The 14,696-nt window shown below is 50.2% G+C and overlaps 1 protein-coding gene across 2 annotated transcripts in view; it reads left to right on the forward strand.

Annotated features, from left to right (window-relative positions):
• The window catches only part of LOC125944151 (uncharacterized), a 98,372-nt gene extending 84,001 nt beyond the window's left edge, over positions 1 to 14,371 (forward strand). The window contains exon 2 of one of the 2 annotated variants that reach the window (XR_007466163.1): positions 13,599 to 14,371. Coding sequence is in view for 1 of the 2 variants with exons in the window: in XM_049664314.1 (XP_049520271.1) it covers positions 9,261 to 10,253 (993 nt within the window). In the remaining variant the exon portion in view is untranslated. Of the gene's footprint in view, positions 1 to 9,115; positions 10,324 to 13,598 lie in introns of those variants that run through there. The other variant, XM_049664314.1, reaches the window with a different exon arrangement.
• Positions 14,372 to 14,696: the final 325 nt, after the last annotated feature.

The raw sequence follows: 14,696 nt of genomic DNA on the forward strand, positions 1-14,696 counted from the left end.
CGTCGAACGATTTCAGCGCGAGCAGAACGCGCATCACGAGCCTCGTGATGTCAACGATGATGATGATGAACCTCTATCATGGCTCATACCCACTGAGGGGGATGGCCAAGAATGGGTTGACAGTAGGTAGCTGAAGGGAATTCTTTTTGCAAATGAGAAACGCAGCCGCGCGCGGCCTTGCTGCAATCTTCGTCGACTTTCCGTTTTGGCGTCCGTCACTGAAAAGGAAAACGGTCAGAGACATAAAAAACTAACACATCTTGCCGAGGGCTCTGCGTGAGTACTAAAACGTCATTATATATATGACGTTTTGCAGAAATATACTCTTTCTGGCAAGGAACTATATTTTTAAAACAGCCATGTTGCTCGAAAGTAGCAGAACAGGATCCATATTAACGAAGCTTTCTCTTTCGTATGCTATACGTGGCTGTGAAATATTAAATTCCAGGGTTATGCCCGCGAAAACTAGGTTGTGGTTATGAGGCATGTCTTAGTGGGTAGTGGCAGCCGCGTTCCGATGGCGCCGAAATACAAAAACGCTCGTGCACCGTGCATTGGCCACATGTTTACTGAACCTGAGGCTAGCAAAATGAATCCGGATCACCCCACTACCACATGCCTCATAATCACAACGTAGTTTTCGCATGCATAACCCTAGAATTTAATATTTCGCGGTTAAGTATAGCATACGAAAGAGAAAGCTTCGTTAATATGCATCTTGTACTGCTGCGTTCGTGCCACATAGCTGTTTGGAAAACTTAATTCCTTGCCTGAATTCCATTTCACTAACTGTGTAATAATCTATCCACCAGAAAAAAACTCATAATGGCGTTTTAGCACTCACGCAGAGGCCTCGGCAACATGTGCAATTTTTTTATGTTCAGGATTCCTGACCATTTCTTTTTCAGTAACGGACAACGAAACGGAAAGACGACGAAGATCGCAGCAAGGCTCGCGACTTGCCATCACGAGGCTCGCTGGCTGCACGTACGGGTGCCCTGCCTGGCCGCCTTTCTGCACGTTCGGCACGCGGTGAAATCGTTCAACGTCTGCCATTTGAACCTGGCTGCCCGAACCAACGCTCCCGAAGCTTCGCCTGCCCCGTCAGAGCCTGACCAGATATGTCAACCGCCGCTGCTCAAAAGCACCGCAGCAGAAGGAAGCTCGAGCTCAAGCCCGAGCTGTCGTGCGGCTCGACTAGCCTAGCTTCCAGTAGCTTGCCGCCCAGTATGACGGCAAACCTCACGGAACTCTTCACCCGTCTCAAGATGCAGGACATGCGTGACGTCGCTGGAAACACGGCAGAAGCGGCGGATTCCAAGCACTGTTCAACAGATGACATTCTGGCGACTCCAGAGACGACCACTGCCAAGTGCAAAGCTCAATCGTCGAACAGCATCAAGCATTTCGACACGAAGGAACGCGAGGCAAGTGGGTCCACCATTGTTGTCGAACATGAAACCAGCATCATTGCTGAGGATGAAGTCATCGTCAGTGAAGAGCCAGAGCGGAAGGCCCCCACCGAGTCAGATGTAGATGCCCTGTTCATAGAGTTGGAGTCGACGCTGCGGAAGCGTGACGCAGTGGCCGCAGAGCTCAAAGGGAAGCTGCAAGCTCTCCGTAAGAGCCATGCCGACGAGATGCAGGTGCTCCGCGTTAATTCGATAAGTTACTCCAGACGCCTCCACCAGAACCAATGGGGAGTGCAGCGGAAGTGAAGACCAGCACCGCCAAGAAAAAGAAGCCAACTGGCACGCATGGGGAAGAAGAGGCCCAGGTCAGCCCGCGACCACCGCAACCACGGCCAAAGCAACGTCAGAGGTATGCACTGCCTCGTCCCAGGCGCGAGAAGAAGCCGCACTCACTTCCCATTGACCGAAGGCGCCGGCCACTACCTCCGTCTGACAAAAAGCTCAATAGGTGCACAACACCGCCGCCGGTGCCAGACATTAACAGTGCCATCGTGATACTGTTGCTTGACAACATGAATGCTGTGCCTCCAAAGGACCGTCGAAAACAACTGAAGACACCCCGTCTCGAAAAAAAAAAGGAAAAAAAAGCGGCATATTACAGCCACATGGTGCGCTTGAAGCCGGTGGCATTTCTTTTTTCCTCTGCTTTCCTTTTCATGTCGATTTTTAGGGGCGAAGCTCCTTAGGGTGTGGGTCTGTCCCTCCTCTGTAGTAGTAGTCGTCGTAGTAGGTAGCCACGTCTACTTTTATGAGAAAAAAAATTCCGAGAGTTGTGGCCGTAGCGGAATCGAACCAGGGACCCTTCGCTTCTGAACGCGTGGCGCTAACCACTACGCCACGAAGCGCACATGGACAGACGCACCTAGATGGCAATAAATACCCAACATTAACGAAAGACTGCGCGTTTCTAACGCGTTTGTGCTAGCGCGTTACGGCCCGTGCAAGAAGCTGGTGTAAGACGCCGTGGCCTCTCCGCCTTACCCCCGTATTCATAAACGCTGATGGCGTCGGCAAACGCGGTGCACGTTCCGGCATGTGTAAACGGCTGCGTAAGACGCTGTGGCCTCTTCCCCTTAGAGTACTGCACGTTTCTAACGCGTTTGTGCTAGCGTCCCCTTAAGCGGGAGATGGTGCAATTATAATGAAGGGCGCTGTTATAAAATAGGAATGACGTCACATATGGCGCGTGTCATTGGTGGAAGTCAATCGTTCGATTTAGTGCGGCGAGACTGGGCGAATTACACGGAAGATTCACGGTTTACCGATGATTCCCTCCGGAGCTTCGCCCACTCATCATCATTCACCCCGTGGATATGCGGTGTTTTTTTTAAACGTAAATATTTAAAGGGCGTATTGTTCATATTCGCTATTTATTTCTATTTGCTGGTGCATTCCTGTAATAAATGTTTTCGTCCTTATAGTATGGTAACCCGACTTTTTCATCGGTTATGGCGCCTCGCGTGCTGGGCCAAACATTAATCATTTTTAGAGGTGGTGAAAAACAAACGCAGTGGCACAAAGCGCACGGCTGCAAGCCGACCATTGGGTTTGCGACGTGGCTAAATTCTTATGTGAACCATGGTAGCCATCGGCACCGACTACGGGTGCCCCCCGCCCCCTTTAAGTGTCATTACCTGAGTTATGTTACCCACGTCATTTAAGGTTTCCCTTGACGGGCCTCTACCTTTGCACTTAAAATTTAAGTGTGGCTAAAAGCATACTGCATTATTGTTGGCGCCGGTTAGTGCATGGCTTTTATTCATACTTTCGCATTATTTCTGCAAATCCTGACAATTCGAACACAAGCGCTATAAACACACCAGTTGCGACTATCTCATCCGTATTTTTTCACTTCAAAATTTTTTTTTTAATTTGCATTGTGAACGCCATACATAGACACAATATATTTGAATGTATACCCGGACAAAGGTTATTCTACTTTTTAAAGAGAAGGAGGTAGCCAACTAGCAATTACTTCTAATGGTATGGATAGCCTATGCCTAGAGAATGAATATGTTGTATGTTCGCATCGCTTCTAATTGCTTTGCGGGGTTCTTTGACACTGAAAAAAGTCTTCAGACTTCAGTGAGCCTTTCGGTAGGGTCTTCTATCAACGGTGTGCGAAATGCACAGGAATTATATGTCTCAGTATTGCTTCTCTTTCCAGTAGGCAATGCTAATGAGTCATCAAAAAGGAAAACTCTTCTAATAATTTATAACGTTTATCAAATATGGAAACATCACCATGAAATTCCCGGATCCTAGCTATAGACAGCGTCACAGTAAACGTTCGGCAGGTGTTACACTCTTGTAACACAAGAAGGCGAAAACATGCTGCACATTTGGTAATACATGAAGTTATACAATCGGGGTAGACCTCTTTGTAAGACATATTTCTAATGCATTATTTATACAATCGGCGCTAGACTTCTTGCAAGACATAACGAGCAGCAGTGGGAAGTACACGTGTGACACTAAGGCGACCTCCTGAACGTCACACATGAACACTTAACGTAGTACCTATAAAGTGCAGCATGTTAGTGCACGCACTAGGCTACGCCTTTAGTTAGCGAGATAGCTGCGACGTGACCTGTGCAATCACTGTACGCACTAGGCACTCCTTCATTAAGCCAGAACCGTGGAGCAGCCGTGGTTTAAGGGAAGCGTGCTCGTCTCACACCCCGGAGGCCCCCCATTCGATTCCCACCCATACCGAAATGTGCCAAACTTATTAAAGCCAGTAATTTACTTTGTTTACAGGAACCTCCCTGAGAAATGTGACGTCAATCCGAGCATTATTTGCGGTGTCATCTATTTTTCATCATGGCGCAGTTCCGCCAAGTGCACCGCCAACATGGACACCTAAGGTTTTCGCCTTAATAAATAAATAATAGATGTTATATTGCATAAAGAATCAGCCGTGCCCGCTACCTCGTTCAGATACTTTCTTTTAAAGTAATCGAAGTTATAGATCATAAAACCTACACTTCCCCGCTAAAGAACTACCTGGTCCCTCGCATATGGGAGCTGCTTAACACCGGGATTCATCACTCACACCGATTTTGTTAGCGTCACTTGAATATAGAGATTCAATTCAAGTGCGCCGGCCTTTTATATCCACCGGAGGAGATTTCAGCTCTGCATGTCCGGGTGCCAGAGGGATGCCAGCAAAGGAGAGAAAACTGCACAGGGGCTGCGCGTTCCGACATGCCCACAGCTCGGCGGTGAAGCATCCCCGGGGAAGCGTTTGCGTCTGAGGGCCGCAGCGCGTTCATAACAACGCGCATTGCGTTCACAACAACGCGCCGCGCGTTCATGACAGCTTCTCCGCTGGGGTTAAGTCTATCGCGATGGACAAGAGTTTGCAGCCACTGTCCAGTGGGATGCATTGCAGGAAGGCGAAATGAAAGTCGCCGGGCCGCTTTACATTGATGTGGAATTGTGGTCTGGCCCTTAGCGTTGGCGGCAGTACCAACATTGTCCTCCTGGGAACGGACAACACCACCACGGGAAGGTAACACAGCAACACTGATTAGCAGACACCACCACTATGTAAGCCCAGCTTCACATTTCCTCTGACAGTTGTGAGCACTGAAAAGCGGTTCTGTCCTCGCTCTTCGTTTTCAGTTGTGGTCCTGTTCTCTATGCTGCTTCACTAGAGTTTTGCCGTTGAAAACAACCAGCAAGCACCAGACAATTCCCCCAGACATCTATCAGGCTAAATTTAAGCGAGCAAAAAAAAAAAAAACTGACCGGCGATAGTTACAAAGATCCACATCCAATCGCCTCGGGGCGCGCATGCATTTTATGGTGACGTCGCACACACGTCAATCATGCGGAAACCGAATCCATCGTCTGCTACAAAGCGAATTGGTGCGAGGTGCGAGGTGTGATTCGAAGAGAGAGGGATAGAGAGAGTGATCAAGAGACGGAAATGACGCTTGATTCTGCAACCCCAGCGGGAGCAAGGCGAACCGCGGTCAGGGGAGAGGGAATGGGAAGTAAAAGGGGATAGAGAAAGACGGAGAATGAAGGGAAATAGATTCCGCTGTGCTCGACAGGTGGTAGTCCCCAGCAAAGGGGCCAGCGTTGTAGCGGGTGCTCATAAAGTGGCGCTTCCTGTTGAGTCCATAAACTCCTGCAGGCATCACAGCACAGGGAGTTGTGGACACACTGGAAACAGCATGTCAGTCTCTCTGGCCATTGGAAGTCCGTAGCGTCTGTAAGTACCGATGACTTTGGAGCGTTCTTGCGCCAAGGAGGGGCAGGCACAGAGGTGCTCCAGAGTCTCGGGGTCTCCGCATCTCTTGCAAGCAGGTGACGGGGCGCGGCCTTTGGCATATAGGCTCCGTACAGTGAAGTTTGCTGCGATTGCTGCGCCATCTGTCGCAGCGCCGCCAATAATAATGAGACGGGCAAAGCGCGCGGGGGTATTCGTAGGCGCGGCGTCGCTGGTGCTGTTCGGTCTTTTCTGGCGTTGAGACAATGTCATCCTTCAGCTCGACTAATTCGAATCCATCGACTGAAAGCGTACGGAAAAAGAACAAGTGCCGGTACTGCTGCGTAAAAAACTGCCACAGCCACGAAGGCCAGATTGGCGTGAAATTGTATACCGATTTCCTGGCCGCCCGTGGGAGCAAGAGCGACATAAAAGATGGATTGTTGCTGTTCGAAGAGTTAAGTAATTGTGAAAACAGCGTTTTCCTAGTGTCAATGTAACTATATGCTTTAAGGTCTAGCCAGGTCTAGCTGCTTGAGGTTCTGCAACTGTATTTGTGTGCTTAGCGCGGTTGGAAGTGTATGGAGCACGTTTTGCACAGCAAGCTTGCGTAGCGCGAAATTTTACGCGCGAATTTGCGCCTCAAATGCTCTTGTAGGCTGCATGCGAATCTTTGTTGATTGCTTGCAGTCCGGCAATTAACTGTTAAATTGCGTTTTTCTGTGATACTTTCAGCGAAGTAAATAAACTCGGTTTGCGTTCATTTTGGGGGTAGTGATGGTGCGTGTAACATCTAAACTTCAAATGCCTTCACCAAGTGGCGCCCGCCGTGAGACTGCTCTCTCTCGTCAGCGCATTGTGGCGTGTTTGCCTCGTTTACCGTCTCGTGAAGAAGTCATTCGGTTACTGCATGTGCGCTCTTGCTTGCGGCCGCATGCATAGGGCACTGTGTCGTCAGTATGAACTGCGTAGTATTCGCAATCATGCTCCTCTTCTTTTCTTCGGCGAGAATGACGGCTCGCCGTGGATGCCGAAGCAGACGATCAGGATCTGCTCCAAACACTTCGTGAACGGCGGAGTAGGCAATAAAGGAAAAATCACCTAGAAACGCTTCATTTATATATTTGCAAAAGTGCGTTTCTGCGCACGTCGGCCACGAAATGAACGAAATACTGTAAATAGCAGAGCTGCAGTTGGACATTTCTGTGACCACGCACCGGAATACCTGGCAACGTAGCAAAAACGACGTGTAATCACCGAATGTTGATTTGGGATTGTTCTCATTCTGAAAACGTCGCGGTAGCATAATCTTGGTTTGAGTTAGTTGCAATGCGCCGTAAGCTCCCGTCCTGTTTGTGTGTTCTTCGTCTTCGTTTAACTTGCACCGCAGATTTTCCTCCAATAAGTCGTGGTAGCGTGTGCGCTTCCGCTTATGCGTCAAAACCACTTGCTGATATAAAAATGCATGCATGTTCTCCCTACCTGCAAGGAAACGTCGTACACTTGTTTCCCTTGCTCAGAGTGACCGACGGCGCCCTCAAGTCGGCGCCGTCGGTCTCCTTCACGTCGTAAACGTGGCCCGCGACATACAGCTTGTCTCCTTTGTCGAGTATAGGCGCACGAAAGTAATTTTCAATACAGCTTATCGGCTTAAAGCCGCAAAACAACACACGCGACATTTTGAACGTCACGCGCGCGTTGAAACACGTTCAGTCGCTGCCGCGGGGCTCGGAGCGGCCGTCTCAGTGTTTCACATTCCTACCACCATCGGCGCTGCACGGCGTTTTGCCGTATTTTGCCGTAGCGCCCTCTGTTCAGTGTACGGAGCCTATAGCCGGGCCGCAGTCCAGATGCAGCCAGTTCGCAAGCGCAGTAGCGTGGAGCGGTCTCTTCTACAGAGGCCGTTCTGTGGAAGCGGCTTGGGCCTTGCCAGTAGCTACTCGGGGGTCTGGGTGGATGGACGTGAGCAGGCACCACCGCCGATGTCTCGTGTAATCGAAGGTGCCGTGTGCCGTGTGCAGAGCCTGTGCGTGCCGTGTGCACGAGCGACATCAGCAGTCAGTGCAAGAAGCGTTCTAATTAGCTGTATTTTCCTTGGTTTGAGACGTTGACAACCAGAAAAAAACCTGCCCGCCTATTGGCCTCTGTCCTTCCTCTCGTTCTCATTACGTCAGCGGACCGCCCAAACATGCCACCCCGCAAAATAAATTCTCCCGAAACCGAATCGTTAGAGAATATGGCTCCTGAGCTGGAGGCGAACAGTTCGATCCCGGCAGCGGCGGCCGCGTACCGAAGGCGCCGGAATTCAAAACAGCTCGTGCACCGTGCATTGGCTGCATTTTTACAGAACCTGAGGTTCGCAGAATTAATCCGTCTCACCCCACTACGACATCCCTCATAATCACAGCGTAGTTCTCGCACGCATACCGTAACCCTAGAATTTAATATGGATCCTGTACTGCTGCTTCAGTGCTGCATGGCTGTTTCAGAAATTTAGTTTCATGCCTGAATTTCATTTCATCGACTGTGTGGTAAGCTATCCACAAAAAAAAGAAAACTTTAGGCGACTTTCATGTTCCTTTTAAGTGTATTTATTGGCGCTAGTTCCTAAACTTTAGGTTTACGCACGTCCTTCTCCTGCCACCCCCAGAGGAGCAACTGACGACGTGTCTTAACGAGGCCGCGGAGAGCGCGCGTTAGGAAAGGAACAATGATTGGCTCATATACCCCCGTAAACGCGGCATCCCCATTACAACCACGGAAGAGAAGTAAAATGCTACGCTGGAATGATGAGGGGCAACGCAGCCAGCTGCGGAAGAAGACGACTGTGGTGTGCGGAGTGCGCGACACAGTGCGGTGGATGGAGACAGACAAGAAGCAGACGACAAGCAATGCATGCGCGGAGGAGAATTCCGTGCTGGAGGGAAGATGACAACGTTGAAGAGCGTCCGGCACGTGAACACGCGGCGCAAGAAAAGAAAATAAAATGAAAAGGCATCCAATCAGAAGAAAACACGGAGCTTCGAGCGGCCAATCAGCAAAAGACGAATCCACCAGAGAGGCAGAAAAGCGAGGCGCGCTGGCTGAAGAAGGCGAGTTCCAGGAAGCGACGCCAGCAGAAGGCCGGCCCCCAGACCGAGGGTTGAAGGCAGTCAGGTTGCGGACCCGAGCCACCAGGACTTCACCCGTGCGGGGCCTCCTGCCATCCCGTTCCTGGGCGGCGCCATTCTACCCGATCAAGAACTGCTGCCCGAGGCTTGCGAGCTTCTGCGCCCGTGGGCAGAACGTGAGCAGTCCTTAAGAAACATAATGTCGTTAGGTGTTGGTGCTACAAAAAATCAGAATGGCGTCTTAGCACTCACGATGAGGCCTTGGGAAAGTATTAATTTTTTATGTTCAGGATTTCTCTTCATTTCTTTTTCAGTGACGGACAACGAAATAGAAAGGCGAAGAAGATTGCAGCAACGCTCGCGGCTTGACATCACGAGACTCGCTGGCTGCACGTCACAACAAGAACAACAACCAACGCTCCCGAAGCTTTTGCCTGTGCCGTCAGAGCCTGACCGGATATGTCAACCGTCGCTGCTCGAAAGCGCCGCAGGAGAAGGAAGCTCAAGCCCGAGCTGTCGTGCGGCTCGACAAGCCTGGCTTCCAATAGCTTGCCGTCCAACATGACGGCAAAGCTCACGGAACTCTTCGCCCGTCACAAGATGCAGGACATACGTGACGTCGCTGGAAAGACGGCAGAAGCAGCTGCTTCCAAGCACTGTTCAAAAGATGACGTTCTAGCGACTCCAGAGACGACCGCTGCCAAGTGCAAAGCTCAATCATCGAACAGCATCAAGCTTTTCGACACGAAGGAATGCGAGGCAAGTGGGTCCGTCGTTGTCGAACATGAAACCAGCATCATTGCTGAGGATAAAGTCATCGTCACTGAAGAGCCAGAGCGGAAGGCCCCCACAGAGTCAGATGTAGATGCCCTGTTCATCGAGTTGGAGTCGACGCTGCGGAAGCGCGACGCAGTGGCCGTGGAGCTCAAAGAGAAGCTGGAAGATCTCCGGGAGAGCCACGCCGACGAGGTGCAGGAGCTTCGCGTCAATTCACTCCAGACGCCTCCACCAGAACAAACGGGGAGTGCAACGGGACTGAAGACCAGCACCGCCAAGAAAAAGAAGCCAACCGGCACGCATGGGGAAGAAGACCAGGTCAGCCCGCGACCACCGCAGCCACGGCCAAAGCAACGTCAGAGGTATGCACTGCCTCGTCCCAGGCGCGAGAAGCCGCACTCACTGCCCATTGACCGAAGGCGCCGGCCACTACCTCCGTCTGACAAAGAGCTCAAGAGGTACACAACGCCGCCGCCAGTGCCAGACTTTAACAGTGTCATCGTGGCACTGTTGCTTGACAACCTGAATGCTGTGCCTCCAAAGGACCATCGAGAACAACTGGAGACACCCCGTCTCGAAAAAAAAAGGAAAAGAAGTGCATACTACAGCCGCATGGTGCGCTTGAAGCCGGTCGCATTTTTTTCCTCTGCTTTCTTTTTCATGTCGATTTTTTAAACGTAAATATTTAAAGGTCGTATTGTTCATATTCGCTATTTATTTCTCTATTTGCTGGCGCATTCCTGTAATAAATGTTTTCGTCCTTATGGTATGGTAACCCGACTTTTTAATCGGCCATGGCGCCTCGTGTAGTGCACCAAACGTTAATCTGTTTGAGAGGTGGTGAAAAACCAACGCACTGGCACCAAGCGCACGGCTGCAAGCCGACCATTGGGTTTGCGACGTGGCTAAATTCTTATGTGAACCATGGTAGCCATCGGCACCGACTACGGGTGCCCTCCCTTTTAGTGTCATTACCTGAGTTCTGTTACCCACATCATTTAAGGTTTCTCTTGAGTGGCCTCTATATACCTTTGCACCTAAAATTTTATTGCGGCTAAAAGCTTACTGCATTATTGTTGGCGCGGACTCGTGCACGGCTTTTATTCATACTTTCGCATTATTTCTCCTAATCCTGACAATTCGAACACAAGCGCTATAAACGCACCAGCGGTGACTATCTCATCCGTAGTTTTTCACTTCAACATTTTTTTTTTATTTGGACTGTGAACGCCATACATAGACACAATATATTTCAATGTGTACCCAGGACAAAAGTTATTGTACTTTTTAAAGAGAAGGAGATAGCCAACTAGCAATTACTTCTAATGGTATGGATAGCCTATGCCTATAGAGAATGGATAGGTTGTTGTATGTTCAGATCGCTTCTAATTGCTTTGCGGGTTTCTTTGATGCTAAAGTCTTCAGACTTCAGTGACCCTTTCGGTAGGGTCTTGTATCACCGGCGTGGGAAATGCACAAGAATTATATGTGTCTCAGTATTGCTTCTCTTTCCAGTAGGCAACGCTAATGATTCATCAAAAAGAAAAACTCGTCTAACAATATACAACGTTTATTAGGGATGGAAACATCACCATTTTCATGCAGAGGCCATAAATATATACAATTCACTCAGTAACCGAAATTAGACCAAGACGGATGCACTCGAAATCAGAATAAATATCAGTGATCAGCAGCAGCGCGTAAACTCAAACTTACAATAGAAAACAAAGGGGGGGGGGGGGGGGGGGGGCGAAATTTCGCCGTAAAGGCGAAGCAGTATTAGTGTTATTGAATTGTAGGACATTTACAAGAAGTAAAATTTTTACGATGTAAATCCCTGTAAAGTATTGCTTCGCCTTTATGCCGGAACTGCGCCCCCCCCCCCCTCCCCCGTCCTTTTCTTGTGAGTTTGAGTATACGCGCTGCTGCTCATCACTGCTATTTATTCTGATTTAGAGAGCATCCGGCGAGGTCTAATTTCGGTTACTGAGTGAATTGTATATATTTATGACCTCTGCAAGCAAATGGTGATGTTTCCATTCCTAATAAACGTTGTATATTATTAGAAGAGTTTTCCTTCTTGAAGAGTCAGTAGCATTGTTTACTAGAAAGAGAAGCAATACTGAGACATAAAATTATTGTGCATTTCGCAGGCCGTTGATAGAAGACCCTACCAAAACGGTCACTGAAGTCTGAAGACTTTTTTTCAGTGTCAAAGAACCCCGCAAAGCAATTAGAAGCGATCTGAACATACAACAACCTATCCATTCTCTATAGGCATAGGCTATCCATACCATTAGAAGTAATTGCTAGTTGGCTACCTCCTTTTATTTAAAAAGTACAATAACCTTTGTCCTGGGTATAAATTGAAATTTACTGTGTCTATGCATGGCGTTCACAGTCCAAATTTAAAAAATGGTGAAGTGAAAAAATACGGGTGAGATAGTCGCCACTGGTGTGTTTACCCGTGTAAGGGCTGGACCCCCAACTTGACAGCCAATATTTTCAAAACAATCCAACCGAGAAGCGATAGCGTTCGGTGCGCTTATTCCGATCGCACTCAGCAGCGAATTTTCCCGCGCAGCGTATGTTCGCACGCCGCTACTAGATGGCGAGTGTTCGTGGTCGTGATGCGGTCATGGTCGTTGCTTCGTCGTCATTCCAGCTTTTCACCAGAGTCTCGCCATGCCGTCGTCATTAGGCCATCGTCATCTAACAGTCGCCAGTCGCGCTGTCGTTTCATCGTTGTCATTACTTCAATAACGTCATCCCATTCTCGTCATGCCGTCTTCGTCATAACGCCTTCGTCGTTACATCGACGTCAGCCTTTTCTTGCTCATTTTATTGTAATCACACTGTCGTCATTCAATCATGATATTATGTCGTTCCAGTCATGCCGTAAGCGTCGGATAGTCGCTATCATGCAGAGCGCGCGTTAGGAGACGAACAGTGCTCATACCCCCGTAAACGCGGCCTCCCCGTTACGACCACAGAAGGGATGTGAAATTCTACGCTGTAATGATGAGCGGCAACGCAGCCAGCTGCGGAAGAAGACGACTGTGATGTGTGGAGTGCGCGACACAGTGCGGTGGATGGAGACAGACAAAAAGCAGACGACAAGGAATGCGCGCGCGGAGGCGAATTCCGTGCTGGAGGGAAGACGACAACGTCGAAGAGCGTCCGGAACGTGAGCACGCGGCGCAAGAAAATAAAAGAAAAGAAAAAGGCATCCAATCAGAAGAAAACACGGAGCTTCGTGCAGCCAATCAGCAAAAGACGAATCGACTAGAGCGGCAGAAAAACGAGGCCCGCTGGCAGAAGAAGGGGAGTTCTATCAAGCGGCGCCAGCAGAAGGACGGCCACCGGACCGGAGGTTGAAGGCCGTCAGGTTTCGGACCAGAGCCACCAAAACTTCACCTCCTGCCAACCTGTTCTTGGGCTTCGCCACTCTACCCGATCGAGAACTGCTGCCCGAGGCCGGCGAGCTTCTGCGCCCGTGGAGTGAACGTGAGCAGTCGGGCTACGGGCCCGAGTTACGCCCCGCTGCCTGGCCAGAACGCCAGCCGCCATCTGCCCGTGCCGCCAAGCCGCCTGCCTTCCCTCTCCAAGCCAGAGCTGCCGCACTCTGATCACCTGTTCAATGGTCCATTACACCGACCTTTGGTAAGACCAACGCAGCTTCTTTTCATCGTCTCATTTCCGCTTCTCCGCGTCGAAACTGTTGTGCGCACTCGTACGCGTGATATGCCCAAACTTAAGTTTGTGTGCCGTCGACAACAAACGACTTTATCCTCAATTGGTTTCTCTGAGGATCAGCCACTGAGAACCGTATGAACCATTTAAGAACGGAACCTGGCACCGCAACGACGACACCTATATCGTAGACACCCCTAGTTCCGGCTGTTCGAGGCCGACTTGTACCACAAAAAAATCATAATGTCGTCTTAGCACTCATGATGAGGCCTTGGCAGGTGGTAATATTTATGTTCAGGATTTCTCTCCATTTCTTTTTCATTTCAGTGACGGACAACGAAACAGAAAGGCGAAGAAGACATTGCAGCAAGGCTCGCGGCTTGACATCACGAGGCTCGCTGGCTGCACTTACGGGTGCGCTGTCTGGCCCCTTTTCTGCGTGTTCTGCTCGCGCTGAATCATTCGACGTCTTCCATCCGAACCTGGCTGCCCGAACCAACGATCACGAAGGTTCGCCTGCCTCGCCAAAGCCTGACCGGATATGTCAACCGCTGCTGCTCAAAAGCGACGCAGGGAAAGGAAGCTGAAGCCCAAGCTGTCGTGCGGCTCAACTAGCTTGACTTCCAGTAGCTTGCCGCCCAACATGACGGCAAATCTCGCGGAACTCTTCACCCATCTCAGGATGCCTAAAATACCTGACGTTGCTGGAAACACGACAGCAGCTGCTTCCAAGCACTGTTCAAAAAATGACATTCTGGTGACTCGAGAGACCGGTTCCAAGTGCAAAGCTCAATCGTTGAACAGCATCAAGCATTTCGACACGAAGGAATGCGAGGCAAGTGGGTCCATTGTTGTCGAACTTGAAACCAGCCTCACTGCTGAGGATGAAGCCGTCGTCATTGAACAGCCAGAGGGGAAGGCCCCCACCGAATCAGGTGTAGTGGGTAGCGTTAGTCATCTGCGAGAATTTCTGCGTGAAAAAGGCCCGTCCCAAGAAGGCGACCTGATGGAAGCACTGAGCCCTTCGCGGGTGCGGCTTATCATCGACGTATACGGCCCCCTGACTGCCTTTCTGGACAGGCGCTCGGGATTTCAGTTGGTGTACGGATGACGAAAGCCGCTCACGTCTGCACATCCCTTAAGTCGAAGCTACCGTCTGGTCAGCTTGTTACAACGACGGCGGACTCCAGCGCCCAGAGGCTTGTGACGGTGGACCTCGGCGTACGCCTGACAACTGGTATGTCATCAGCTCTGCAGGCGGTACAGGATACGTGCGATGCCGAGGCCCAGAGTCAGGGATGGGGCCCTGGCCTGTTAATCGAGTTGGAGTCGACGCGGCGGAAGCGTGACGCAGTGGCCGCGGAGTTCTGAGGGAAGCTGGAAACTCTCCTAGAGAGCCATGCCAACGAGGTGCAGGAGCTCCGT

Source organism: Dermacentor silvarum, chromosome 3 (assembly GCF_013339745.2).
Source record: "Dermacentor silvarum isolate Dsil-2018 chromosome 3, BIME_Dsil_1.4, whole genome shotgun sequence".
NCBI lineage: Eukaryota > Metazoa > Arthropoda > Arachnida > Ixodida > Ixodidae > Dermacentor > Dermacentor silvarum.